Source organism: Chrysochloris asiatica, unplaced genomic scaffold, assembly GCF_000296735.1.
Source record: "Chrysochloris asiatica unplaced genomic scaffold, ChrAsi1.0 scaffold00004, whole genome shotgun sequence".
NCBI classification, from domain to species: Eukaryota; Metazoa; Chordata; class Mammalia; order Afrosoricida; family Chrysochloridae; genus Chrysochloris; species Chrysochloris asiatica.
Window position 1 is genome coordinate 23,536,178 of NW_006408522.1, and position 27,244 is coordinate 23,563,421.

General features: G+C 38.8%; 1 protein-coding gene across 2 annotated transcripts in view; it reads right to left on the bottom strand.

The window, feature by feature from the left end:
- The window catches only part of LOC102812047 (very long-chain acyl-CoA synthetase-like), a 64,594-nt gene that overhangs the window by 23,952 nt on the left and 13,398 nt on the right, over positions 1-27,244 (bottom strand). The window contains exons 2-7 of one of the 2 annotated variants that reach the window (XM_006831661.1): positions 22,243-22,452; positions 21,291-21,449; positions 19,451-19,575; positions 16,298-16,492; positions 5,924-6,014; positions 4,941-5,139 (exon numbers count right to left, since the gene is read on the bottom strand). In XM_006831661.1, the coding sequence (XP_006831724.1) occupies positions 4,941-5,139; positions 5,924-6,014; positions 16,298-16,492; positions 19,451-19,575; positions 21,291-21,449; positions 22,243-22,452 (979 nt within the window). The remainder of the gene's footprint in view (positions 1-4,940; positions 5,140-5,923; positions 6,015-16,297; positions 16,493-19,450; positions 19,576-21,290; positions 21,450-22,242; positions 22,453-27,244) is intronic. The other variant, XM_006831662.1, reaches the window with a different exon arrangement.

Consider the following 27,244-nt stretch of genomic DNA (forward strand, 5'->3'; position numbering starts at 1 on the left):
TCACCGACTTCCCAACAACCAACAAAGACTTCCCCCTACCCCCTTTTAGTATAATTTCTTTTTCTTAGTCTTTTACAGTAGTGGTCCTATGCAATACCCCATTGCCTTCTTGCCTGCATGGTTTCTGCTGAGAAATCAGAGCTTAATCTGATTTGCTTGCCTTTGTAAGTGACACTTCTCTTTTCCCTGGATGCTTTTAGGATTCTTTCCTTGTCTTTGATTTTGGAGAGCTTGATTACGATATGTCTTGGTGATTTTCTTTTGTAGTCTATCCTTCCTGGGGTACGTTTGGCTTCTTGAATGTTTATCTTCTCATCTTTCAAGATGTTAGGAATTTTTTCTTCCAGAAGCTCTTCAATTATTTCCTCTTTGGACTTCTGTGATTCTTCCTGTTCTGGAATACCAATGATTCTTAAGTTATTCTTCTTCATTAATCTTAGACTTTCTTCAGATTTTTTCATCTTTTTTTATGCTTGCTCTTCTATCCAGCTTGCTCGTTCTGGCTTCCATCTCTTCGGTTGTACTTCTTTGCCCTTTCAGTGTATTGTCCATTTCTGATATTTTATTATTAATTATCTGGAACTCTTTTTGCAGGTTTTGAATTGTTTCCAATGCTGTATCTTTCTTGTTTGATTTCTCCTGCAGCACTTTCCTGACTTCTTCCTTATTTCCCTCCATCCCCTTTCAGAGCATTTGAATTTGTTTCCATATCATTTTTGTGAATTCCTTCTCAGGTAGATCCAAAGCCTGCTCTTCTTCTACTGATAAGTCTGTGTCTGCCTCCAGATCATTGGTCTCAGTTACTGTTTTCTGTTTTTGGACATGTTTTGTTGTGTTTTCTTGGACGTTTTCAGTAGTTAGGTGGGTTTTTAATGATTACATGGATGTATGTTTCTGTTAAGCTTACTGAGTGTCTCCTGGTGGATATGATCTGAAGATAGGCTTCCCTTTTCATGTGTAATGCTTAGCAGCTGGTATTGGCTCCTATCCCAATGGTGGGATATTATGGGGTATGTTTGCAACTTGGCTATATGGCCATGATTGCTCTCTCTTCTTGGGTAACGTAGGGAGCAAAAGCTCCCACCTCAAGGAAAAAAGAGTGATCAAAAAGACCAAAACCAGAAGGAATAGAAAATCAGAGACAAAAACCACCACTCAAAACCAAAAATAAAACTGTAGCCAACTGACCAATAGCCTTTGCTGTGCAGGTCAGTGTGCATACACTGTAGACACCTCCAGCAGTGGATGGGGGTGTCCACTTGCTCAGGTCCCTCCTCTAGGCACTACTGTGGAGGTACACAAATTAATATTGAGAAGTTTAATGGGAGAAAGATTGTCCACTATTTTTATCTTTGAAGGTCACTTAGGTGTCCACGTGTGCACAGCATAATTCTTGAAAAAGCTGTGTCCTCGTGTGTAGTAGCTGGTGTTGGTTCTTGTCTTTTATGTTGGGGTTTTACAGAGTGTTCATATGGTTTCTGTATGGCCAGTCCTGCTTTTTTCTTGCTGGATAGGCACGAATAAAGGGTTCTGCACAGGTCAACTTTAGGGCTGGGTTCCAGAGTCAGATGTTATAAACAGCCACCAAAGGATCAGCCCATGGGATCAAAGGGGCTCCTCTTCTCTGTGCTGTGAGAAAACTGTGTGCTCAACGCTGGACCCTTTTGGAGGTGCATGCCAACCTGCCTGAAGGTGTCTGGGCTGGGCAGAGAGGGTGCGATAGGGGAGAGGAGGAAGAAATGTGTAGAAATCCCCCACTCCTCTTTTTTCAAAATGTCTCTGTGTGGATTTTAATGCTGTATCACTGCATCAGTCTGACTGTAGCCCCACTCTCTGAACTCAACCTGGGTGGGAGTGGTCGCAGGGAGAGTCCTGCGTCCTGATCAATTCCGAAATTGCAATATTTTCCTTTATACAGTGATTTTCCCTACCAGTGGGCGTGAAACTGATGCCCTGCACCTTATACTAGATCCAGAGCTCTGGAGCTGCTCTGTGAAAGTACCTTATCTTGGACTCTGTACCTCCCCCAATGGAGCCTCTCCTACCTGACTCTGCTTCTCCTGCCTCCAAAACCAGATGTCTACACAAAGGCTTCTGACTGTGTAGTTCATGACATGCTATGGACAACACTGCAGAGAATGAGCAGTCCAGAACATTAATTGTGTTCATGAGGAACCTGTACATGGACCAAGAAGCAGTTGTTCCAGTAGAACAAGGGGGCACTGAATGGTTTAAAATCAGGAAAGGTGTGTTGTACCATGGCTGTTTTCTTTCACCATGCTTCTTCAGTATGTATGTTAAACAAATAATTTGAGAACCTGGATTATCTGAAGAAGACTGTGGCATCAGGATTGGAGGAAGACTCATTAACAACTTGTGATATGCAGATAATACAATCTTGCTTGCTGAAAGCACAGAGGACTTAAAGTACTTACTGATGAAGATCAAAGATCATAGCCTTCAGTATGGGCTGCACCTCAATGTAAATAAAACAAAAATCCTCACCAATGGAGCCATAAATAACATCATGATGATTGGAGAAAACATTGAAGTTGTCAAAGGCTTCATTTTGCTCAGGATCTACCATCACCACTCATGGGAGCCACAGTCAAGAAATCAAATGATGCATTGCATTAGGCAAATTTGCTGCTAAAGAGCAAAGATGTTAGTCTGAGGACTAAAGTGTGCCTGATCCAAACCATGATGTTTTCAATATCCTCATATGCATGTTAAAATTAAACAATGAATTATGAAGACAGTAGAATTGATGATTTTGAGTTATGGTGTTGGAGAGGAATATTAAAAGTACCATGAACTGCCAGAAGAACAAATCTGTGTTGGAAGAAGCACAACCAAAAGATGGTCAGATTTCATCTCTCATACTTTGGACATGCTATCAGGAGAGATCAGTCCCTGGAGAAGGACATTATGTGGAGGTACAATGAAAAGAGGGAGACCCTCAACGAGGTGAACTGGCACAGTATCAGCAACAATGGGCACAAGCATAGCAACTACTGTGAGGATGGTGTGGATGGGGCAGTGTTTTGTTGTGCATAGGGTCAGTATGAGTTCGTGCCAATGTAATGGCATCTAACAACACTGACAATGACAACAACAACAACAACAAAGCAATCTACTCTACTGCATGTATTATCATGATGGAAAAATATTCCTTGGTGCAACTTTCCTACCCTTTTTCTCAACAATGAAGTCTTCGATTTGCTGAAATCTTTTCCCTAAGAAGCCCCCTAATTGTCCTGCGTCCATTTAGAAAATCTATTATGATTACTCCTTTGAAATAAAAACCACCACCACAGCAACAAAAAAACGCAAAACGGCCACTAGAACCTTCTGAATTGACTTGAATTTAACTGGCCTGGTAGATCCCCTCATGTGCTATTGTTTTGATTGGATGTTTTTGTTTTGTTTTGAAGGCACCTATGGAGTCCTGGTGTAGCGCTGTGGGTTAATGTGCTGGACTGCAAAGTAGTTTGAACCACAAGGTTGACACTTCAAGCTCACCAGCTACTCCTCGGAAACCCTATACAGAGTCACTATGGGTCATAATTGACTCGATGGCACTAAACAACAACAACAATCTAGCTGAGTAGTACTCTTGTGGAGCTTCAGGACTGCTAAACAAAATGTTTGCAGTTGAAATCCACCACCCACTCCTTGGAAGCCCTATTGCTGCTGTTGTTATGTGCTGTGGAGTCAGTTCCGACTCATAGTGACCCTGTACAGGGTTTCCGAGGCTGTAAATCTTTACAGGAGCAGAAAGCCTCATCTTTCTCTTGTGGAACAGCTGGTAGTTTCGAACTGCTGACCTTGAGGCACGCAGCCTGATTTGTAACCACTATGCTACCAGAGCTCCTTTGGAAGCCCTATAGCTCCACATTAATTTGAATTTGCTTTCATCTAAAGAGAAGTCCCATGTTTGGAAACAGTACGAACTCTCTGGCTGTCCTAAGAGTAACCACCAAGCATGGAGGATAAATAAGAAATGCTGGATGGACAAAGTCTTTTAGACTCCATAAATTAAACTCAACATTTCTTATTCTCATCAGAACCAGGATGTGCTCTGCACAGATATGTCTCATGTATTCACTTTGTACTCTGAATATACAGGAGATGGAACATGCATTCCAATGAGGTAAAATGTATAAGGAAATGAAGCATGTAATTTATATCATTATAATAAGAATAATTCCAAAGCAGAATGCAGTTCCAATTTTGAACCTAAGTCAAACTGTGCTTGTGTTTATTTTGGCTCATATATTCAGAGGAAAAAGTTGGTACAGATGGTTAAGTGCTGAACTACTAACTGAAAGTCTGATGGTTCCGGCTCACCCACAGTCACCTTGGAAGCAAGACCTGCCAATCTATTTCTAAAAGATCACAGCTTTGAAAACCCTATGAAGCAGTTCTACTCTGGACATTTAGGTCACTATGAGTTGTTGAAAGCTAACAAGATTCTGAGAAAGGGGCAGTGGTGAGTCAGTGGAAGAATTCTTGTCATTCTTGCAGCAGACTCACATCTGATTGTCAGCCTGTCCACCTCATGTGCAGATGCTCTGATGTTGAACAGGTTTCACTGGAGCTTCTGGACTGAGATGGAGTAGGAAGAAAGTCCTGAGAAGCTACTTCTGAAAATCAGCCAATGAAACACAACAGTTCAATCAAAGGGATGACAGAGTACCAACCAGAAAATGTTTCATTCCTTTGTGCATGGGGTCCCCAGGAGTTGGGGACTGACTTGATGGTGCTGTAGGATAATGCACTGGACTGCAAGGTCAGTTTAACCTTAACTTTGGTAGATCAAACTCATCAGCCTCTTCTCAGAAACCCTATACAGTGTCGCTATGAGTTGGCAAGACGCGACAGCATTTACCAATAGCCACAACAACAATAACAACAGTCAATAATTCAGAGAAACGAACCGGAAGGTATCTCCAACTCTGTCATGGAAGTAGATGAAATTGTCACGGTCAATCATTAGGAGATCTCCACTGTTGAAATAAAGGTCTCCTTTCTTAAAGACATCTCTCAGTTTTTTCTTCTCTGTCTGAGTCTTTCCTCCAGCATAGCCACTAAATGGTGTAAGTTGTGTGATTCTGCAAACTAGGAGTCCGACTTCACCTGACACCAGAAAAGAAGTTATTATTTATGTGCTGGAAGTAGGCCAATCTTATTGTCAATCTTCTCTTAAAATGATGCCATACAGCCCCCTGGCAGTCAGCTGACTGCAGAAAGAGTCATTTTCCATGTACTGATAAGTATGCATTGAATACACATGTACATTAAATAACATATGTACAAACACACACATAGTATATTCTTTATACAGCCAAACAATTGTAATTGTTTCAAAGCTAATCTTTTACTGAATAATTGTTTACACACATCATAGACAAATACTTTAAGGTGGAAAGTAAAGATCACCTAATGTAATTAGAATTTTGCCACTGTAGTTACATATCTCTTTCAATAAATGATTATCTCAAAAATAAGAAATTGTTCATTAGGATAAAAATTATGTTACATATAATGGTAAATTGATACTTCCTGGCCATTCTGTAATTATTTATGAGGGACTAACTATCGTACCTTTTTTCCTATTTTGAGCAATAGGAAAAATGTGTTCTGGTAACGTAGTGGTTACGAATCGGGCTGCGAACCTTAAGGTCAGCAGTTCAAAACACCAGCTGTTCCACAGGAGAAAGATGAGGCTTTCTGCTCATGAAAAGACTTACAGTCTTGGAAATCCTGTACAGGACCACTATGAGTCGAAACCAACTCCAGGGCATGTCACAACGACAGATGATGATCATGTGTTCAATTCAGCAACAATATGTTGATTCTTAAAAGCCCCCTGACTAAAGTAAGAAAAGGCACTAGTTAATTTAACAGAAGTCCACGGTACCTTTGGGAACTTTGATGCAATATCCATTTTCATCTCGGACAGGTTCATCTTTCTCAACATCGTATTTTATCAGCTCATAAGACACAAATTTCTAACAAAATAAAAATATTAATTTTGAGGGTAAATTCTGTCACTGTTTTTTCTTTTGGTATAATATACACACAATAAAACACATAAATTACACTATTTTTCAGGGTGCAGCTTGAAATTCAGGGTGCACATGATTACCAGATGGAACATATTTACTTACCTTAAAGAATGTCTGGGACATTCATGCCAGTGTGTGTACCAGGGTTTTGTTATTTTTATCATTGTGCAGTTTTTCCTAATATGAATAAAATATTATGTATTCATCTATTCTATTAATAGGCACTTGTATTATTTCTAATTTGGTCTATTATAAGTAAAGTAGCTAAGGAACATTCTCCACCTGTCTTCTGGTGCTCACAGCATCAGCCAAAACAATGCCAGGGGCAGATTGTGGAACAGACTATCAATTGCTCATATGTAAATTTAGGCTGAAGCTGAAGAAAATTAAAATAAGTCCACAAGAGCCAAAATATGACCTTAAACATATTCTATTTGAATTTAGAGATCATCTTAAGAACAGATTTGATGCATTCGAGACTAAAGACCAAAGATCAGAATAATAGTTGTGGGATGACATCAAGAACATCACACATGAAGAATGCAAAAGGACAGTAAGAAGACAATAAAGAAGGAAACGACCAAATAGATGTCAGATGAGACTATGAAACTTGCTTTCCAGCATAGAGATGCTAAAGCAAGTGGAAGAAATGAGAAGGTAAAAGAGTTGAATAGAAAATTTCAAAACGGAGTGGGAAAAGACAAAGTCAAATATGATGAAATGTGCCAACATCTGGAGTTTGAAAACCAAAAGGGGAGAACACTCTCAGCATTTCTCAATCTGAGGGAACTGAAGAAAAAATTGAAGCCTTGACTTGCAATATTGAAGGTAAATAATCCGAGAAGCTGGGTTATATAAAGAAAACCATGGCATTAGAATTGGAGGAAGACTCATTAACAACCTGCGATATGCAGATGATACAACCTTGTTTGCTGAAAGTGAAGAGGACTTAAAACATTTACTGATGAAGCTCAAAGAGCACAGCCTTTGGTATGGATTACATCTCAATGTCAAGAAAACAAAAATCCTCATGACTGGACCAATAAACAACATTTTTTATCAATGGAGAAAAGATTGAAGTTGTCAGGGACATCATTCTTCTTGAATCAACTATCAACACTCATGGAAGCAGCAAGATCAAATGACATTTCGCATTAGGCAAATCTGCTGCACAAGACCTTTTTAAAGTGTTGAAGAGCAAAGATGTCAGCTTGAGGACTAAGGTGCACCTGACCCAAGCCATGGTATTTTCAATACCCTCATATGGATGCAAAAGCTGGACAGTGAATAAGGAAGACCATAGAAGAATTGATGCTTTTGAGTTATGGTGTTGGAGGAGAATATTGAAAGTGCCATGGGCTGCCAAAAGAATCAAAAGATTTGTTTTAGAAGAAGTGCATCCAGAGTGTTCCTTGGAGGCCAAGATAGCCAAACTTCATCTCTTATACTTCGGACATATTGTCAGGAGGGACCAGTCGCAGGAGAAGGATATCATGTTTGGTAGAATGGAGGGTCAGAGAAAAAGAGGAAGATCCCCAGTGAGATGGTTTGGTCAAGTGGCAGCATTGATGGACTCAAGCATGGCAACAATAGTTAGGTTGGCCCACGAATGGGCAGTGTTTCGTTCTGCTGTGCATAAGGGTGCTATGGGTCAGTACCGACTTGATGGCACCCAACAACAACAACAATGGGCAAAATATTGAATGATGCAATAAGTGTCAAAAGAAGATGGAAAAAATACACAGAGTCATTGTAACAAAAAGAAATGGTCAATGTTCAACCATTTCAAGTGGTAGCATATGATCAAGAAGCAATGGTACTGAAGAAAGTAGTCCAAGATGCATTGAAGGCATTGGCAAAGAACAAGGTCTGGGAATTGATAGAATACAAATTGTAATGTTTCACAAAACTGATGTGGCACTGGAGGCACTCAATCATCTACATCAAAAAATTTGGAGACAGCTACTTGGCCAAGTGATTGGAAACGATTCATATCAGTGCCCATTCCAAAGAGAGATGACCCAAAAGTAAGGCGGAAATCATCAGACAATATAATTAATATTGTATGCAAGTAAAATTTTGCTAAAGATAATTTAAAAACAGCTGCAACAATATATTGACAGAGAACTGCCAGAGGTTCAAGACGGATTCAAGGGAGGACATGGAATGAGGGATATCATCGCTGATGTCAGATGGATCTTCACTGAAAGCAGAGAATACCAGAAAGGTGTTTATTTGAGCTTTATTGACTATGCACAGGTTTTCGATTGTTTGAATCATGACATGCTATGTACAATGTTGCAGAAAATTAGTATTCCGGAACACTTAATTGTGCTTATGAAGAGCCTATACAAAGATTAAGAGGAAGTTGTTAGAGAACAGAACAAAGGAACACTGGCTGGTTTAAAATTAGCATAGGTGTATGCCAGCCATTGTTTTCTTTCACTATATTTATTCAATCTGTATGATGTGCACATAATTTGAGAAGGTTATATGAATAAGAATGTGGTCTCTGGATTGGAGGAAGCAGATGGTACAATTTTGCTTTCTGAAAGCGAAGAGGACTTAAAATACTTACTGATGAAGATCAAAGACCACAGTCTTCATTATGGGTTCCACCTCAATGTAGATAAAAAAAAAATCTTCACCACTTGACAAATAAAAACATCAAGATAAATAGAGAAAATACTGAAGTTTTCAAAGATGTCATTTTACTTGGATCCAACATCTAAACTCATGGAAGCAGTAGTTATTAAATCAAATGACGTTTTGGATTAGGCAAATCTGCTACACAAGACCTCTTTAAAGTGCTGAAAAGCAAAGATGTCAGTTTGAGAACTAAGGTGCACCTGACCCAAGTCAGGTATTTTCAGTAACTTCCTATGCATGTGAGAGTTGGACAGTGAATAAGGATGATTGTATAAGAATTGATGCATTTGAGTTATGGTGTTGGAAGACAATATTAAAAATACAATTGTTGTTAAGTGCTGTCAAGTCGATTCTGATCCATAACGACTCTGTACAGGGTTTCCGAGGAGCAGCTGGTGAGATTGAACCACCGACCTTGCAGTTCAAATGGCTTTTCAGTCTGGTACATTAACCCACAGTGCCACACCAGGACTCCAAAAGTAAAATGGACTGCCAAAAAAGCAAATAAATCTGTGCTGAAAGAAGTACAGTCAGAATGCTCCTTGGAAACCAGGATGGACAGACGTCATCTTTCATACCTCTGACATTAGAAGGGACTAGTCCCTGGAAAAGGATATCATGTTTTGTAAAGTGGAGAGTCAGAGAAAAAGAGGAAGAACCCCAATGAGATGGATTGGCACAGTGGCAGCAGCAATGGGCTCCTGTGTAGCAATGATTGTGAGGTTGGTGCAGGACCAGGCAGTATTTCATTCTGTTGTGTATAGGGTCACTGTGAGTCAGTACTGACTGGATGGCACCTAACAACAACCACTACAACAGATGTTTTTGCTTCCTAGATTGCTTTTTTAACTTTCTAACTGAGGATTTATTTGAAGTAACTTGATCATTTCTCATAATTTCTATAACAAAAACTCAACATTTAAAACCAAGACATTGGAGTCCCTAGAGGAAGCCTAAAGTGCCATTTTGACGTGGTGTGAATTGAAGAGATGGAAACACTAGCCACAAACGTGTGTAGACCTAGGTGGAGGATATGTTAAGAAACAATAGCTTCATATTTTGATATTATTGCCTAACATAAGTTTCTATGATTTTGTAGCAATACTTTTGACTTTGACGTGTGTGTGTGCTTTTCCTTGATATTCTCCTAAAAAGTTTTCTTTTAAAAAAAAATTGTAAAAATAGAGGAAACAAAATTTTTGTTACTGGTAAGTGCTGTGGAGTTGGTTCCAATTCATAATGATCCTGCATAGGGTTTCCAAGAAGCAGCTGGTGGTTTTGAACCTCCAACCTTGTAGTTAGCAGACTAGTGCTTATCCTACAGTACCAGACCAGGACTCATTTCTATAATCTCATACAAACCTTTCAGTGACATTAATTATGCACAGTAGGTTGTTCGAACATCAGTATTAACAGTTCCCCAATATTTCCATCACGCTTATCGCTAATATGTTTACAAATAAATTATATACTTTATTCCCATGATAGTAAAATTATTAAAATGCCATTATAAATAGTAGGTACTATAATGAACTGCATAATAATTTAAATTTAACTGATTCAGTAAAAACAATAAGTATATGAATTTCCATGTTGAAAAATTCATATATGAGAGTTTTTGGATTTAATAATTAGTCATGATTACTATGACCATTTCAAATTTATATTCAAGTCCATGTTATAAGTTAGCCAATTGTTGTGTGCTATTGAATTGGTCCCAACTCATGGCAACTCTCTGTGACAAAGTAGGATTGCCCCAGAGACGTTCCTATGCTGTAATCTTTACTGAAGCGGATTGCCAGGTCTTTTGTCCCTTGAGAGTTTGGTGGGTCTGAAGAGCTGCCACCCGTCTAGTTTACAGCCGAGGGATTAACTGTTGTACCATCAGTACTCCTTAATGGATCATATGCTTCAATAAATAAAATCCTATAACTTCACTAAAAAGCAAGGAGGATTCATGGCCAACAAATTAGATCTTGCTTATTTGTAAGAATGCAAAAAATTTCTGGGCAGTAACTAATGGATTGCTCAACATTAATAGTCAAGTATCTCCTTTTTGGAGTTTTAAAAAATATGGTTTTGTTTAAAGTAGAAAAACTGACAAGAAAACCTGGCAGGGAATGATGAGAAAGGAAAGAACTCGTTACATACAGCACCAGCTCCTAAGGTTCTCACTTTGGTTTAGAACAGAAGTTTCCCTGTAACTCATCTCTTTGAGAATCAACAACAGCAACAAACAGTCTCAGTTTCTACTATGTCCCAGCCTGACATGCTATTAGGCCAATAAGAAATTAAAAAAATTCTCTGAGTGCCTAGTGCAATACGTCACTTGATTTCTTGACTGCTGCTTCCATGAGCAAAATGAAGTCTTTGACAACGTCAACCTTTTCTCCATCATCATGATGTTATTTATCAGTCCAGTTGTGAGGACTTTTGTGTTGTTTACACTGAGGTACAATCCATACATAAGTCCTTTTTGCTTTCAGCAAGCAACGTTGTTAATGAGTCTTCCACCTTTCCTGATGCTATGCTCTTCTTCATATATTCCAGTTTCTTGGATTATTTGCTCATCATACAGACTGAACGAGTATGGTGAAAGGATACAACCCTGGCACACAACTTTCCTGATTTTAAACTATTCAGTAGCCTCTTATTCTGTTTTAATGACCACCACTTTGTTTCTGTACAGATTCCTCACGAACAAAATTAGGTGCTCTAGAATAACCATTCTTTGCAATGTTATCCATAGTTGGTCATGATCCACACAGTTGAAAGCCTTTGCATAGTTTATAAAGCACAAGGAAACATCTTTCTGGTATTTTCTGTTTTTAGGCAAGATCCATCTGATATCAGCAATGATATATCCCTAGTTCCACTCCATCTTCTGAATCCAGCTGGAATTTCTGGCAGTTCTCTGTTGATGTACTGCTGCAACCATATTTGAATTATCTTCAGCAAAATTTTACTTGAATGTGATATTAATGATATTATTTAGCAATTTCTTTATTTCATTGGGTCACCTCTCTTTGGAACGGGCGCCCATATGGATCTCTTCCAGTTTCCCAGGTAACTGTTTTCCAAATTTTTTGTCATAGATGAGTGAAGCACCTTCAGTGCGGCATCAGTTTGTTGAAAGATTTAAATTTGCATTCTGTCAGTTTCTAAAGCCTTTTTTTTTTTTTTTTTTCATTACCTTCAGTGCAGCTTGAACTTCTTCCTTCAGTGCCACTGGCACTTGATCTACGCTACCTCTTGAAATGGTTGACCACAGACCATTTCTTTTTGGTACAGAGATTCTGTGTATCCCTTCCATCGTCTTTTGATACTTTCTGCATCATTCACTATTTTACCCATTGTTGTTTTAGTTGTTTAGTGACATCGAGTTGACTGCAACTTATAGTGACCTTGTACAAGTGTTTCCAAGGCTTTTAATCTTCATGGGAGCAGAAAGCGTCATCTTTCTCCAGCTGAGTGGTGGGCTGGCTCAAATCTCGGGCCTTTTGGTTTCACAATCCAGTGCTTATCGTATGGAGTAACCATTAGGATCCTTCATTATTGAAAATCAAAGCTTGAATTTTTTCTTCAGTCCTGTCAGTTTGAGATATACTGAGTATGTTCTTCTCTTTTGGTTTCCTAACTCCAGGTCTATTCACATTTCATTATAATACTTGACTTTGTCTCCTCGAACTGCCCTTTGAAAATTTCTTTTTAGCACTTTTATCTCCTCATTTCTTCCATTTACTTTAGCATCTCTATGTTAGAGAGCAAGTTTCAGAGTCTCTTCTGACATCCATTTTAATCTTTACCTTCTTTCTTGTCTTCTTAATGACCTTTTGCTTTCTTCCTATATGATATTCTAGATGTCATCCCACAACTCTTCTGGTCTTCTGTTTATTAGTGTCTAATGCATCAGTTCTGTTCTTGGGTTGGTTTTACAATTCAGGTAGGATATATTTAAGGTCATATTTTGACTCTTGTGGACTTATTTTAATTTTTTCTTCAGCTTCAGCCTTAACTTGCATATGAATAACCAAAGATCTGCTCCACAGGTGCCTCTGGCATGGTGGTCGCTGATGATATTGAGCTTTACCATTGTTTTTTCCCAGAAATGTAGCCAACTTGATTCCTGTGTTTTCCATCTGATGAGCTCCATGTGTATAGTTGTCTTTTATGTAGTTTAAAAAGGTATTTGAAATGAATAAGTCTTTTGTCTTGCACAAGTCTATCATTGGTCTCCAGCATAATTTTTATAACCGAGGTCATATTTTCCAACTTCTGATGCCTCCTTTTTGTTTCCAATCTTTGCATTCCAATCACCAGTAATCATCAATGAATCTTGATTGCATCTTTGATCAATTTAAGGCTGAAGAATTTGATAGATTTCTTTCATTTTACCATCACTGGTTTTAGTGACTGGTGCGTAAATCTGAATAATAGAAGTAATAACTGATAAAGGCACGAAGTGACTGGCTTGCAAGTTTTCAAGACGGAGTTTAGTATTAGAGTGTGCAGGGAATGTAGAATCCCCATTGAATAGTTTTCATCTAGTCTAGATGAAAGGAGATGTGGATAAGATTCTTATGATTCAATAGTGAATAATTGTTATCATGACTAATTGCTACTGTCACAACTGTAACAAAAAGGGGGGAGTAGTTAATCTTACCTAGGACCATCAAAGGAGAAGAGCACAAGCAGAATATGGGACCATTCCAGAGATGGACGCAGAGATGAAGACATGGAGAGAAAGTGCAGCTGAAGACTCTAGACTCATGGAAAGAGAAAAGCTGTGTGCTGGTGGCTAGGAGGGCAGAATGTGGTTGTTTAAATGGTTATATAATCCTGAGTGTTTTTGTGTTATCCCCCTAAAATAACAACAACAGCAACAACAACAACAAAACCAGAGGGAATAGAATCACATACTTTTGAATGGTGATTCACGGAGGAGATTGTAATCATTGCAATGAAATGATAAATATGAAACGGATGTTCTCCCATATAAACTATTACTCAATTCACAATAAAAACTTGAAATAAAAGTTCATGGAAAATGAAATTAAAAGATAATGGGATTTTGCCATGAACTTTTTGAAGCCCCTTATATTGTTCCCTTCCGGAGAAGCACTTAAGATTAGGAAATAATTACGTTCACCCTCTAAGGAGATGGCAGTATTTCTGATCCTGTGGGTCCAAATCATTGTGCCTACCATATAGTGTTCAAGGCCTTGAGGTCTCAAAAGATATGTGTAAGTTCTAAATCTGTCCCTTAATAACTATGTAGATGTGGACACATTCATTAAACTTGCAATCCTTACTGTCCTCTTTCTTACACCAGAAAATAATGACTACCTTTCAAATTATCTATGGGGATGATATATAACAATTCATTTAAAATACTTAACAGTGTATATGGCACTTTTACTGTTGCATTTGTATGAAGCTTTAACTCAGTAAATTCTATCATGTATTTAGAATTATAAAAAAATAGAATAACTGGTCTTCCTTGTAATCATATGAATATTGACATATTTCAGACAGCATTGAATTTCAAGACAGACCTTGAAATATTCTTTCTGACAATGAATACAATGCCATTCCTCTTCACTTTGTCATTCCCAGCATAGTAAACCGTACGATTGTCTGATTCAAAGTGGCCAGTATCAATCCATTTCAGCTCATTAATGCCTAGGATATCAATCTTCATGCATTACATGTCATTTTTGACAACTTCTGACTTTCATAGATTCATAAAGTTCATGCTCTAGTTATTAATGGATGTTTGCAGTTGTTTCTCCTCATTTTAAATTGTGCCCCATCATTCAATTAATGTACTCCATTTACTACATTCTTGTCATTATGGTCATCTCTATTTGAGGAGACTGCTCTTCCCCAGTCTCGTTTTGAGTGCCTTCCAACCTGAGGGGCTCATCTTCTGGCACTATAAGTGACCATATTCTGGTTCTATTTCATCTTCTGGTACTATATCTGACAATGTTCCACTTTTATTCATTAGGTTTTCAGTGGCTAACTATTAAGAAGCAGTCCACCTCCCTCCTTCTTTCTAGACTGTCTTAGTCTGGAAGTGCTGATGAAGCCTGTCCGTCATGAAAAAGTCCTCTATTTCCACTTGACAACAATGAAGAAAACTGGGCACACAGCCCAATGAGAGAAAGAACCATTTAAATACCTTATGGCATTTGAAATACCAGTGGCATATCTTCTAGCTTCACAACAACATGCAAGCCACCACAGACAGCTGACAGGTGGATGTTTTAATCATATCCAAGTAGAAATGACATGAAGAAAGTATCACATTATTTGCAGATGGCAAAAGCATAATGTGCTGCGATGAACACAAACTAATTAAGATGTTTAAAGTGGAGGTCTCTGAGTTTTTGAGATCAGAGAGTGAGCACAACTTTTCTTGGTTATACATCCAGAGACAATGTCAGCTCAGATGCTGCAAGAAATTCTGACAATGATATCATCTTGAAGTATCTTTTAAGAAAGGTCTGCATCATGAAAACTGGCTATAGAAATCCTCTCATTTTCCATTGTACTTATCCTCTGTAGGAATCCTGGTGGTGTTGTAGGATAAGCACTTGTGCTACCTTGAATTTTGTTGATATGGATTTTCTATCCAAAGTCTTCTTAATTCCTACCAAGTGACTGGGTAGGACCATGGAAATAAAGTGTACAGGACTCTAAGGCTGAGATTAGTTCATTTTGCCATCCAGCTAGGTTTAAAAGGAGCCATCTCAGAAGCAGAAACAGATGCCCCAGGATCATCAAGAGGGAAGAGCATGAATAGAATGTTGGTTCCCTACCTAGAAAAGCAGCAACAGCAGAGGCGATGGCAGAAATGGTGGCATGGAAAGACAGATCAGCTGCGGGCTCTAGGACCATGAATTGAGTAAAGCTGAGTGTCTATGCCCAGGAGCCTGGCTTGCATAATGTACCCTTTGGGTATTCAGAGACAAACTTTGTAATATTTGCTCAAGCATGGCAGAGGCCATTGGGCAATGTGGCTGAGAAGCTGAAGACAAGAGTGAGATGCCTCACTGCAGTATGGCAGAGAAGAGGTGTTCCTAAGGGGAGAACTGCAGCGTCCTGAGTTGTTTTTTGATCCTAAATTGCACCCTGTTCACTTCCCTAATAAACCCCATGATTGTGAGTATTGCTATGAGTTCTATGTGGCCATTGCCATGGGTTATAGAACCCAGATGTAAAGCAGAGAGTGCTGAGGGAGGGATGGTTGGTGTCAGAATAAAGTAAAGAAGGTTACAGGGTGGAGGCATGTCTGACCTTCACCTCATAGGAATCAGTCTTGGGCTGATTTTGAGTTTTATTCTCTTTCCCGTTTATAGAGTCAAAGGAAGTCAGACATGGTTCCTACTTGTTTGAAGCAGCACTAGACTGCTAACAGCAAGGTCGAATTTCAAACCCCCCAGCTACTCTTCAGGAGAAAAATGAGGCTTTCTGCTCCCATAAAGATTTACAGCCCTGGAAACCCTATAAAGGGTCACTATGAGTCAGAATTGACTTGATGGCAGTGGATTTAGTTTTGGTTTGAGTTTTACCCTATGTAGGTAGTTTTCTCTTCCGACAGCACCGACTTTTCTTGTATAATTCACAAATCCAACATTTCCTTCAGTGGCACCATAGAACTCATAAATATGAATGTCCCCAAATCTTTTGACAAATTCTTTCCAAACATCTGCTCGCAAGCCATTTCCGATTGCCAGTCTCACTTTATGAACATGGTCATTTGATTTCTGTAATAAGGGAAAGAAGAAGTTTGAAAATATAAGTATGTACTTGTATATTAATGTTGCCTTTTATTTCCCATATTTACACTAGTTAATATTTCACCTTATTGTGAGCCTGAAGAGAGCTAGGCACAAACATGTTTGCTTCTTCACGTCTAAAGGTGGCACCTTAGAATTTACAGAAACAATATGAATTCCCCATGATATTTCTAACTGACAGGGGGGGTGTGCCATTAAGGTAGAGAAGAGAAGTCAAACAGATGGGCCACATATGAATTTCTGAGGTTAATAAAGAGACATGTAATGTTAAAGACCTGATGGAATACTAATGTGAAGAGAACTCAATAATTACATCAAGAGGAATTGCTGTGAAAAAGGTTCTTACCGAGCTCATAGCTAATTATCACCTTTTGTCATAAATCTGTGAAGTCTGCCAAAAACATCAGAATAATATGTGCCAAGTACAAACATTTACCTACCTCAACTTAATCGTACATTTTTCAAGAGCAAGAATTTGAGGTTCGTTCATTCAGCAAAATTTGTTGAGTGCCTGTGATATGCCAAATATCGTTTTCAGGGCTGGAGAAGTTGTAATGAACACAGCCCCTGATTGAATAGAACTTTCATTTAACTAGGGGAGACAGGCCTTATACAAGCGGACTTCAAAAGGCCATGGAAAAATTCCATTATTCTCATTGAAGAGTAACAATGAATCTAGGAAACACCCCTTTATCTATTATTATGGGATTATCTATGGGGATGACATATGACAATTCATTTAAAATACTTAACAGTGTATGTGGTACTTTTACTGTTACATTTGTATGAAGCTTTAACATGGATGAACCTGGAAGACATTATACTGAGTGAAATTAGTCAATCACAGAAGGACAAATATTGTATGAGACACTATTGTAAAAAGCCAAGAAAAGGTTTTCATGCTAAAAGAAACTTTCTACAATAGTTACCAGGGGGCTGAGGAAAGCAGAAATATTCTCTTGCTAGAGGGTAGATATGCATTAACTTGGATGGCAGGTAAAAAAAATAAAGAAGAAAAAAGTAAACATTAACACAAAATATAAAGCATTGTGCTTTTAAAAATAACGATGAAAACAAAAACAGCAAACAAAAAAAATAAACAGATTGCTGGGCCACTCCCCAGTTTCTGAAAAAAAAAAAAAATCCCATAATTTTTTAGTTCTATTTTTCCTATAATTTTTTTTAATAAGTAGATTTCTAAACTTTCTTCTGAGATGCTTCTGGTTGGACTTGAACCTCCTACTAAAGCCAACCAGCTAGGTTGTAGAATTCCTACCCAGGCTTAAGGATGCCTTTAGTTCAGTAACAAATTCAGTTGAGTCAGTAAGATAACTGGAGGCTTAAGAAAAGCCCCCAAAATCCAACTATAAAGACTGTTTGATGATCATAAGGCCTAGTTTTCTGTTTACTGGTTCAGAAAAGATCATTGCAGTGTTCATCCCATGCTGTGTTGAAAAAGACTCCTGATCATCTGGTACCAGGAGTTATTTTATATGAAACCAGCCACCCACAGCCAAAGGCCAAAGATACTACAAGAATCTAGACCATCCCATAATAAGCGATGTCAAGAATTCCATGTACCCTAGCTGCTGATTCCACTTAGAAGAAAAGTTGTCAGTGCCAACTCCCAGCCTACACCTCACTTAACACCTCCAAGTTTTTGGAAATCCTCTTTTCTTAAGAAACCTCCCTCCAATGTTAGCATAAATCAAAATATATAACTACTTAGCTTTGAGCATGTGGGAGGCAGTCCTGGTGAGATTCTGGTCTCTCTCTCTCTCCATTTTTGCATTTGATCAATAGCAAATAAAGTTCTGTTCAACTGCCAATGCTGTCATTTCAAATTCTTTCCAGGGTGACTAGCAAGAACCCGAATATTAAGGGGCCCGTGACTGTAACATTTGACTAGCAGTTAATTTCTTAACCATTTTTGCCACCCAGGGATGCCCAAGTTGAACATAACAGGTGCTTATAAATACCAATTTATCAACTTAGTGGTCTTTTCAGTTTGTTTTCTTACATTGAATGCATGGATTAAACAAATTAAGATCTGCTGAGGTTACTGTATTATTTAGTCCAGTAGTTCTCAACTGTGGCAAATGTTGCCTTCATGGGCAATGTCTGATGGAGACATCTGTGGTAGTCACAATTGGGTAGGAGTACCACCAGTATCTCATGGGTAGTAGAGACCAAGGATGCTGCTACTCATTCTACAATGAACACAGCCACGAATTAATGGACCCCAAGTGTTAGCAAAGCCACTGTTGAGAAACCCTGATCTAGTCCTGAGGGAGGTCATGAGATTTCTAAGGAGGAGTTCTTCTGAACAAGCCCATAACAATATCTGATTTCTGCTAATAAGGAGGACTGAAAAACCCTGGAGTTACCTTGGAGCATCTGCTCCAAATTTGGTGAAGGACTCTATTGGTTTCAAGACCACATTCATTAGATGCATTCATTAAACAACATTAAGTAGAACTTTACTCCACGCTTTTGTATAAGAGATAAAGAAGACACAATCTAGTCCCTATTTTCAAAGGCTTTACAGTCTAGCGAAGATGGGAGACAGAAGCCAAACACCTATAGTAGGACAAAAGCCACAGACAGGCATAAATAAAATAAGGGAAGGGAATGGCTCTTGTTGGAGAGACTCAAATAGGTCTAATATATGAGCTGTCATTTGAATAGGACTTTGACAAGTTGTTAGGAGACAGAGAAGGAAAATGGAGAGGGTATGGTAGGCAGAAAAAGATGTGAAAACAGGCCAAGAAGTGTTTGTAGTGCAAAGCACTTTATCATGAAAGACAATTTTAGGCTAATCCAAAATGGATTCATACAAATCAACTGAAGCCAAGCATAACCCAAAGAGACTCGAATTCCCACGTTCTCTATTTGAACAAGCTATTGAAATACGGAGAATACTACCTGGGGAGAGTTGCATAAATACCGAAGCAGTTCACCAATATACTGAATGACAGTCACATTGTATTTTCTGCAGTCATCCCAAAACTGGCTGGCTGAAAATTTGGTCCGTAAAACAAGAGTAGCACCTACAAACAGAGAGATCATATAAAGTTTAAATAAAGTAGTGCTACAGAAATCCCACTAACTCTGCTATTGTTGTTAGATGCCATGGAGTGGTTTGGATTCATAGCGACCCAATGCACACCAGAAGGAGACACTGTCAGGTTCTGTGGCATCCTCACAACTGTTGCTGCTACTATGTCAGTTCACCTCATTTGGGGGTCTTCCTCTTTTTTGCCTACTCTCCATTTTACCAAGCATGATGTCTTTCTCTGGGGACTTAACCTTTCTGACAACATGTTCAAAGTATGAGAGACCAAGTTCTAAGGAGTATTCTGACTGTACTTCTTCCAAGACAATTGGTTTGTTATTCTGGCAGTCCATGGTACTTTCAATATTATTCTCCAACATCATAATTCAAATGCACTGACTTTCCTATGATTTTCTTTATTCACTGCCCAACTTTCACATGAATAATTAGACAACTGAAAATACCATGGCTTGGGTCAGGTGCACCTTAGTTTTCAAAGTGATGTTTTTGCTCTTCAACACTTTAAAGGGGTCTTTTTCAGTAGATTTGTTCTTTAGAGGTTCTGAGATTATAATTCTATTTATGGGAGTAGCCAACCTTATCTTTCTTCCAAGGGGCAGCTGGCAGGTTTGAACCATCAACCTGTGGTTAGCAGCCCAATATGTAGCCCATAGTGCCACTAGTACTGATCAAGTGGAGGGAAGACACACCAAAAGTCATTCTAAAACAAGGCAGCATGTAGTTAGAGGATCTGATGAGGTTCTAAGGGAGTGTGTGTATAGATTAATTCTGTTTGGGGCAAGAGCTGAGAAGGACATTCCGGAAGAAGTAGGATGTGAGTTGTTGTTGTTGTTGTTAGGTGCCATCGAGTCAGTACTGACTCATGGCGACGTTATGCACAGAAGAACAAAACACTGCCCGATCCTGGGCCAACCTCACTACCATTGCCACGCTTGAGCCCATCGATACTGCCACTTGGCCAATCCATCTCGTTGGGGGTCTTCCTCTTTTTCTCTGACCCTCCACCTTACCAAACATGATATCCTTCTCTAGTGACTGGTCTCTCCTGACAATATGCCCAAAGTATTAGAGACAAAGTTTGGCCATCCTGGCCTCCAAGGAGCACTCTGGCTACACTTCTTCCAAAATGGATCTTTTGGTTCTTTTGGCAGCCCATGGAACTTTCAATATTCTCCTCCAACACCATAACTCAAAAGCATCAATTCTTGTACAGTCTTCCTTATTCACTGTTCAGCTTTCACATGCATATGAGGTGATTAAAAATACCACAGCTTGGGTCAGGCGCACCTTAGTCCTCAAGCTGACATCTTTGCTCTTCAACACTTTGAAAAGGTCTTTTGCAGCAGATTTGCTTAACGCAATACGTTGTTTGATTTCTTGACAGCTGCTTCTGTGAGTGTTGATAGTTGACCCAAGAAGAATGAAGTCCTTGACAGCTTCAATCTTTCTCCATTGGTCCAGTAAAGGAATTTTGTTTTCTTTACATTGAGATGTAATCCATAGTGAAGGCTGTGCTCTTTGATCTTCATCAGTAAATGTTTTAAATACTTTTCACTTTCAGCAAGCAAGGATGTGAGTTAGGTCTTGAGAAGTGAATATGGAGAGATATACAAGAAAATAGTCAAATTTTGTATTACTTCGCTTATTAGTAGATGTGACTGCCTCCAATTCTTGAAGGAAAAAGCTTACCTTTCATGACAGCTCCACAGACTCCAATCACAAGTGCAGCTATGTGGTACAAGGGAAGAGTGGTATAAATGACATCATCTTCCTTAATCCCGATTGCTGTAGTTAAACTGATTACTTGCCATAGGCGGTGGTGGTTGATCACTGCTGCTTTCGGGAAACCTTTGTAAAGATAAAAGTGAATCCATGAAACCCAACACTTTCCTGCAGTCTTATCTGGTGTCCATTTATACTTGATTTTACATTATATATATGGAGTCCTGGTGTGGCGCTGTGGGTTAATACAACAGACTGCAAAGTTGTTTGAACTGTAAGGTTCAAGCTCACCAGCTGCTCCTCAGAAATGCTATACAGCATCGCTATGGGTAGGCATTGACTCAATGGCACTTAACAATAACAACATGGACTCCTGGTGTGTTGCTATAGGATAAGCACTGGACTTTGAACCACAGGGTCAGTGATTTAAACTCACTAGCTGCTCCATGGAATACAGGGTTGCTATGAGTCAGAACCTACTCATAGCAACCTACATTATATACTAACTCTGGATCCAGTATAATAAAACTACAACAATTGTTTTCTAAAATTCTAACACAATTCTAACAGAAAATTCTAAATTCTAAGCATTCTAAAGAACTCTAACAAAAATTCCAACAAGTATTCTAACAATTCAGTGTCAAATTTCATCTACTCCTTTAGTTATATTTTGGAATTCTTAGTTAATTTCTTTATCTGTTCTATGCCAACAAGGAAAAGACATGCATAGCCTGGAGAAACCTAAACAGGATCATATGCTATGAAATAAGATCAGTTCCACAGGCAAAGGGTCAAATTCCCCAAAGTATTAGTTATCTGATTAAGTTTTACCAAAGAGAGAGAACACTTGAAAATCGAACCTAACATTTAACTCCTTCTGAACTGGTTCCTTTATTTGAAATCCTCTCTGTATTTTTACCTGTGGTTCCTGAGGTATAAATGTATAGGGCAGGAGTGGAAAACGTGACTTCAGACCTCCAAGACTCTGGGGTAGGTTCAGTTGACACTTGATCCACCTTGTCCAGGAAAGAGCCAATCCCATCCGTGTTAGAAGTTCTGCTCACATAATAGACGGACACGCCATCTTTTTTCAGACTCGGCAGCACCTCTTCGACAGCTGCTTGTAGCTCTTAATTTAATAAGAACAAAAATATACAAACTGAATTAGTCCTGTAGGGTTCCAATAGTTCAACAAGCTTCATTGTCATTTTGCTTTCAGTATAGTTTTTGCTAAAATGTGTGGACATGAAAAATGATATTTATAATTAAACAGTTTTAAAAACACGGGCCAGTAAGAACTATGGAAGGCAGCAAAAGTAATGCAGGGCAAAAGAGACTGGGAGTGTTGTGATGGGGTGGATTTAGCTGGGGGTGTGGGTAGGGCCCTATACAGGTAATGTTAAGTAATGCTCATTGAAGGATGATGTTTAAATAATCACTATACACTGAATGGAGTCCTGGTGTGGTGCTGTGGGTTAATGTGCCAGACTGCAAAGCCATTTGAACTGCAAGGTTGGAGGTTCAAGCTTACCAGCTGCTCCTCTAAAACCCTATACAGGGTCTCAATGGGTCAGAACCGACTCGATGGCACTTAACAAAAATACAATGAATACAGTAAATGACTCTAGCTCAAGTCCTTTTAGGTGTCCTGGTGTGGCACTGCAGGATGAGCACTGGACTGCTAACCTCTAGGGGCAGTCCAAACCCACCATCTGCTTCTCAGAAACCCTATGAATTGGAACTGACTAGAGAGCGCTGACAACAAAATTTCAACTTCACTTTAATTTTGTATTTTCTGGGCTAATTTTTATCTGTTCTTTGACTATAAATCTGTCTTCCCAGCTTTGTCCACAGGTTGACTGTAGAGGCTAAAAATAAGAAATCATAATTGACAATAATCTGATTAGGCAAATACCATTCACTGTAGAATCAAGTAATACACTGTTTCCTTTCTCGAACAGTTCCTCCTCCTGTCCCAACCCTCGAGTTTTTAGTTAGCTATCTAACTAACATCGGAGTACTGGTATGGCTCTGTGGGTAAATGCACCAGAGTTCAAAGTTGTTTGAACTGCAAAGTTGATGGTTCAGGCTCACCAGCTTCTCCTCGGAAACCCTATACAGGGTCGCTATGGGTCGGAACGGACTCAATGGCACTTAACAACAACAACATCTTTCTTTAATAATCTGTTTGTCTCAATTCTTTTTCAACTCTTATCATATCAGGCTTTTCTACCCCCACCCTCTGAGAAGCTTCTCTTTTTAGTTCCCATTCATCTATTCAGAATGAATTGATCTCCAGCCTTCTTGTACTTCTGAAAATCTACCAAAAATATCAGTGCTGTAGAAACTTGAGTGGTAGTGTCCAGTGCCTTTGCACTGCTTTGCTTCAAGTCCTCATTGTTTCTCCCCTGAATCACTAAAATAAACTCCAAACTAATCTCTCGTCTCTCTCTACATCAACTTATTCAGCCTTACCTGTGCCTGTGGAGCTCAATGGCTCTGTAAAATAAGCACTGCACTGTGAACAATAAGATCATTGGTTCAAGCTCACCAGGAGCTCCACGGGACAAATCTTCCACAAAGATTTATAGCCTCGGAAACTTGTACAGGGCCACTATAAGTTGGAATCTACTCGACAGCACTTAACAACAACTGCTGCTGCCTTACTTCTCGTTACCACTCTGTTTAAAATCCTTCAATGGATACTCATCCTTGGGAAAGAATCCACTCTCCTTAGGTGACATGCAGGGACCTTCAGAGTCTAATCTCTGATGAACTTTCTGGTTTCATCTCTTATTCTTCTTTCTCTTGCATCCTTTATTCTAACCACATTGATGCATGTGACGCCTCTGAATGTGCCCAAGCTTTCATAACTCATTTTGTTTTCCAGGTTCGAATGCTCTTCCATCCTCTTTTTTACTTGGAAAAGTCCTGCTCATCTTTTAGGACTCAGCCTAGTTGATACTTTTGTCACCTTCCCTTACCCTGATAACTTAGGTGCTCCTTTCTCAGGATCCAATATAAGGCTGAACATTATTTCCCTCAAGACATTTATTACACAGTGTGACTATGGTTCACTTCTTTCTAATCCCTACTTGATCTTTGCAATTCAGGGATCATAGCTTAATCATCTTTGCACTTTCAAATCTAGGTAAATGCTCAACACATATTTATAATGGAAGAATATGCACAAAATATTCTGTTAATTAAAATGGAAGAGATGAAGAAGAAACTACTATGGCTGCTGATTTAAAAGATGCAGATCTTACACTGTGGAGTAGATACACCTTTCATCAAATACAATGCAAAGTACCATAATGTACATGATACAAGCAGGTGTGCTTTTCATACAGGTGAGGACTCACAGAGGTGAACTAAACTACAACTTTGAGAAGTTAAGAAGTTTCCCTTTCTCTTTGCTTCTCCCCTCTTTCCTTCTATTCCTTCCTTCCCACATTTATTTAACACTGATTTAAAGAGTGCCCACTGGATGCCACAGTGAGCAAAACATAATCAGAGTTCATATAACCTTGATCAAATGGGGGGAGAAAGACAAAAAACAAAACAAAATAATCCAATTATCAAAAGAAGGAGTTTGGACATGGAATCACAGAGAATGTATTAAAGAGATATTTAGGAGGTAGAGCGGATAGGACTTACTAGCTTTCTTTTTTCCCCTTTTGTTTGTTTCTTTTTTTGTTGTTGTTGTTGGAAGATTTCGATTTGTATTCCATCAATTCTCAGCCTTGTTCTTTGCTAATGCCTTCAATGTACCTTGAAACATCAACCATTTCTTTTTGGTACAGTGACTTTTTGGTACAGTGACTCTGTGTGTTTCTTACATCTTCTTTTGATGCTGTCTGCATAATTCAAGATCTTGCCCATAGACTCCTTCAATATTTCAAGTTCAGGCTTCAGATTTTTCTTCAGTTCCCTCAGCTTGAGGACTGCTGAGCGTGCTCTTCCATTTTGGTTTTCTAACACCAGTCTTTGCACTTTTCCTTATAATACTTGAATTGTCTTCTCAAGCTGCTTATTGAAATGTTCTATTCAGTTCTTTTTAGCTGTTCTGTGGGAGAAAGAGGAGGTTTTCTGCTCCCGTAAAGATTTCCAGCCTCGGAAACCCTGTACAGGGTCGCTATGAGTCGGAATCGACTCCACGGCAGATAACAACAACAACAACAACATTCAGTTCTTTTATCCCATTTCTTCCTTTTCTTTTAGCATCTCTATGCTCAAGAGCAAATTTCAGAGTCTCTTCTGACATCCATTTTGGCCTCTTCCTTCTTTCTTGTCTTCTTAGTGACCTTTTCCTGTATGATGTTTTTGATGTCATCCCATAATTCTTCTGGTCTTCAGTCTTTAGTGCCTAATACATACAATCTGTTCTTCAGAGGATCTCTAAATTCAGGTGGGATATGTTTAAGGCCATATTTTATCTCTTGAGGACCAGTTTTAATTTTCTTCAGCTTCGTCCTAAACTTGAATATGAGCAATTGATGGTCTGTTCCAGTCTTCCCCTGGCCTTGTTTTGGATGATGATAAGGGATTTTCTACCATCTCTTTTCACATATGTAGTTCATTTGAGGTATTCACAATGAAGAAGTCATTGGTCTTGCAAAATTCTATCATGCGATCTCCAGCATCAATGCTATCACCAAGGCCATATTTTCCAACTACTGATCCTTCCTTTTTGTTTCTAACCTTTGCATTCCAATTGCCAGTAGTTATAAATACATCTGGATTGATAGTTTGATCAATTTCAAACTGAAGAAGTTGGTTGTTCTTCAATTTCATCATCACTGACTTTAGTGTTGGTGCATAAATTTGAGCAATAGTGGTATTAACTGGTTTTCCTTGTAAGTATATGGATATTATCCTATGACAATGTTGTATTTTAAGACAGATCTTGATATATTCTTTTTGATGATGAATGTGATGCCATTCCTCTTCAATTTGTCATTCCTGGCAGAGTATTCTATGTGATGTTCAGATTCAAAATGGCCAATACCAGTAATTTCACATCACCAACGCGTAGAATATCAATGTTTTTGCATGCCATTTCATTTTTGATTATTTCCAATTTTTCTAGATTCATACTTTGTACATTCCATGCTGAGGTTATTATTGGATGTTTACAGCTGTTTCTATTCATTGAGTTGTGCCTCATCAGCAAATGAAAGTCCCGAGGCTTTAATACATTGGCATCAAAAGGGCAACTCTTCTTTGAGGAGGTAGGTCTTCCCCAGTTATATTTTGAGTGCCTTCCAACCTGAGGTGCTTATCTTCTGGCACTATATCTGACAATATTCTGGAGCTTTTTTCATGTTTTAATATTCAATATTCTGTTGCTGTCAGTGTTCCACTGCTAGTCATAAGGTTTTCAGTGACTAAATACTCAGAAGTAGTCAGCCTCTCTTTCTTCCTAGTCTGTCTTCATCTGGAAGCTCAGGTGATACCTGTCCACCATGGGTGACACTGCTTGTTTTTAAAATGCCTGTGGCATAGCTTCCAGAATCACAGTAACATGTGAGCCACCACAGTATGACAAACTGAGAGACAAGTGGACTCTAGAAATAGATAATACACTGAAAGGGCAAGGATGTATTATTGAATCAGTGGTGGTGGGAAAGACTAGTAAAAGTACCACCAACTGCCAGATAAACAAACAAAACTGTCTTGGGAGAAGTACATCCAGAATGGATTTTAGAAGCTAAGAAAGCAAAACTGTATCTTGTACTTTAGACGTGTTAACAAGAGGGATTATTAACTTGATGAGAGGGAAATGAAGGGTCAAAGGTGATTTGAGTTTTACCTGTAATTTTAAAAAGGAAAATGTACTCCAGTATTCATCATAAAATCAATCGTAGCAATAATAAAAATAAGGATTCCTGATGGTACACTGTTTAAGCTCTTAACTG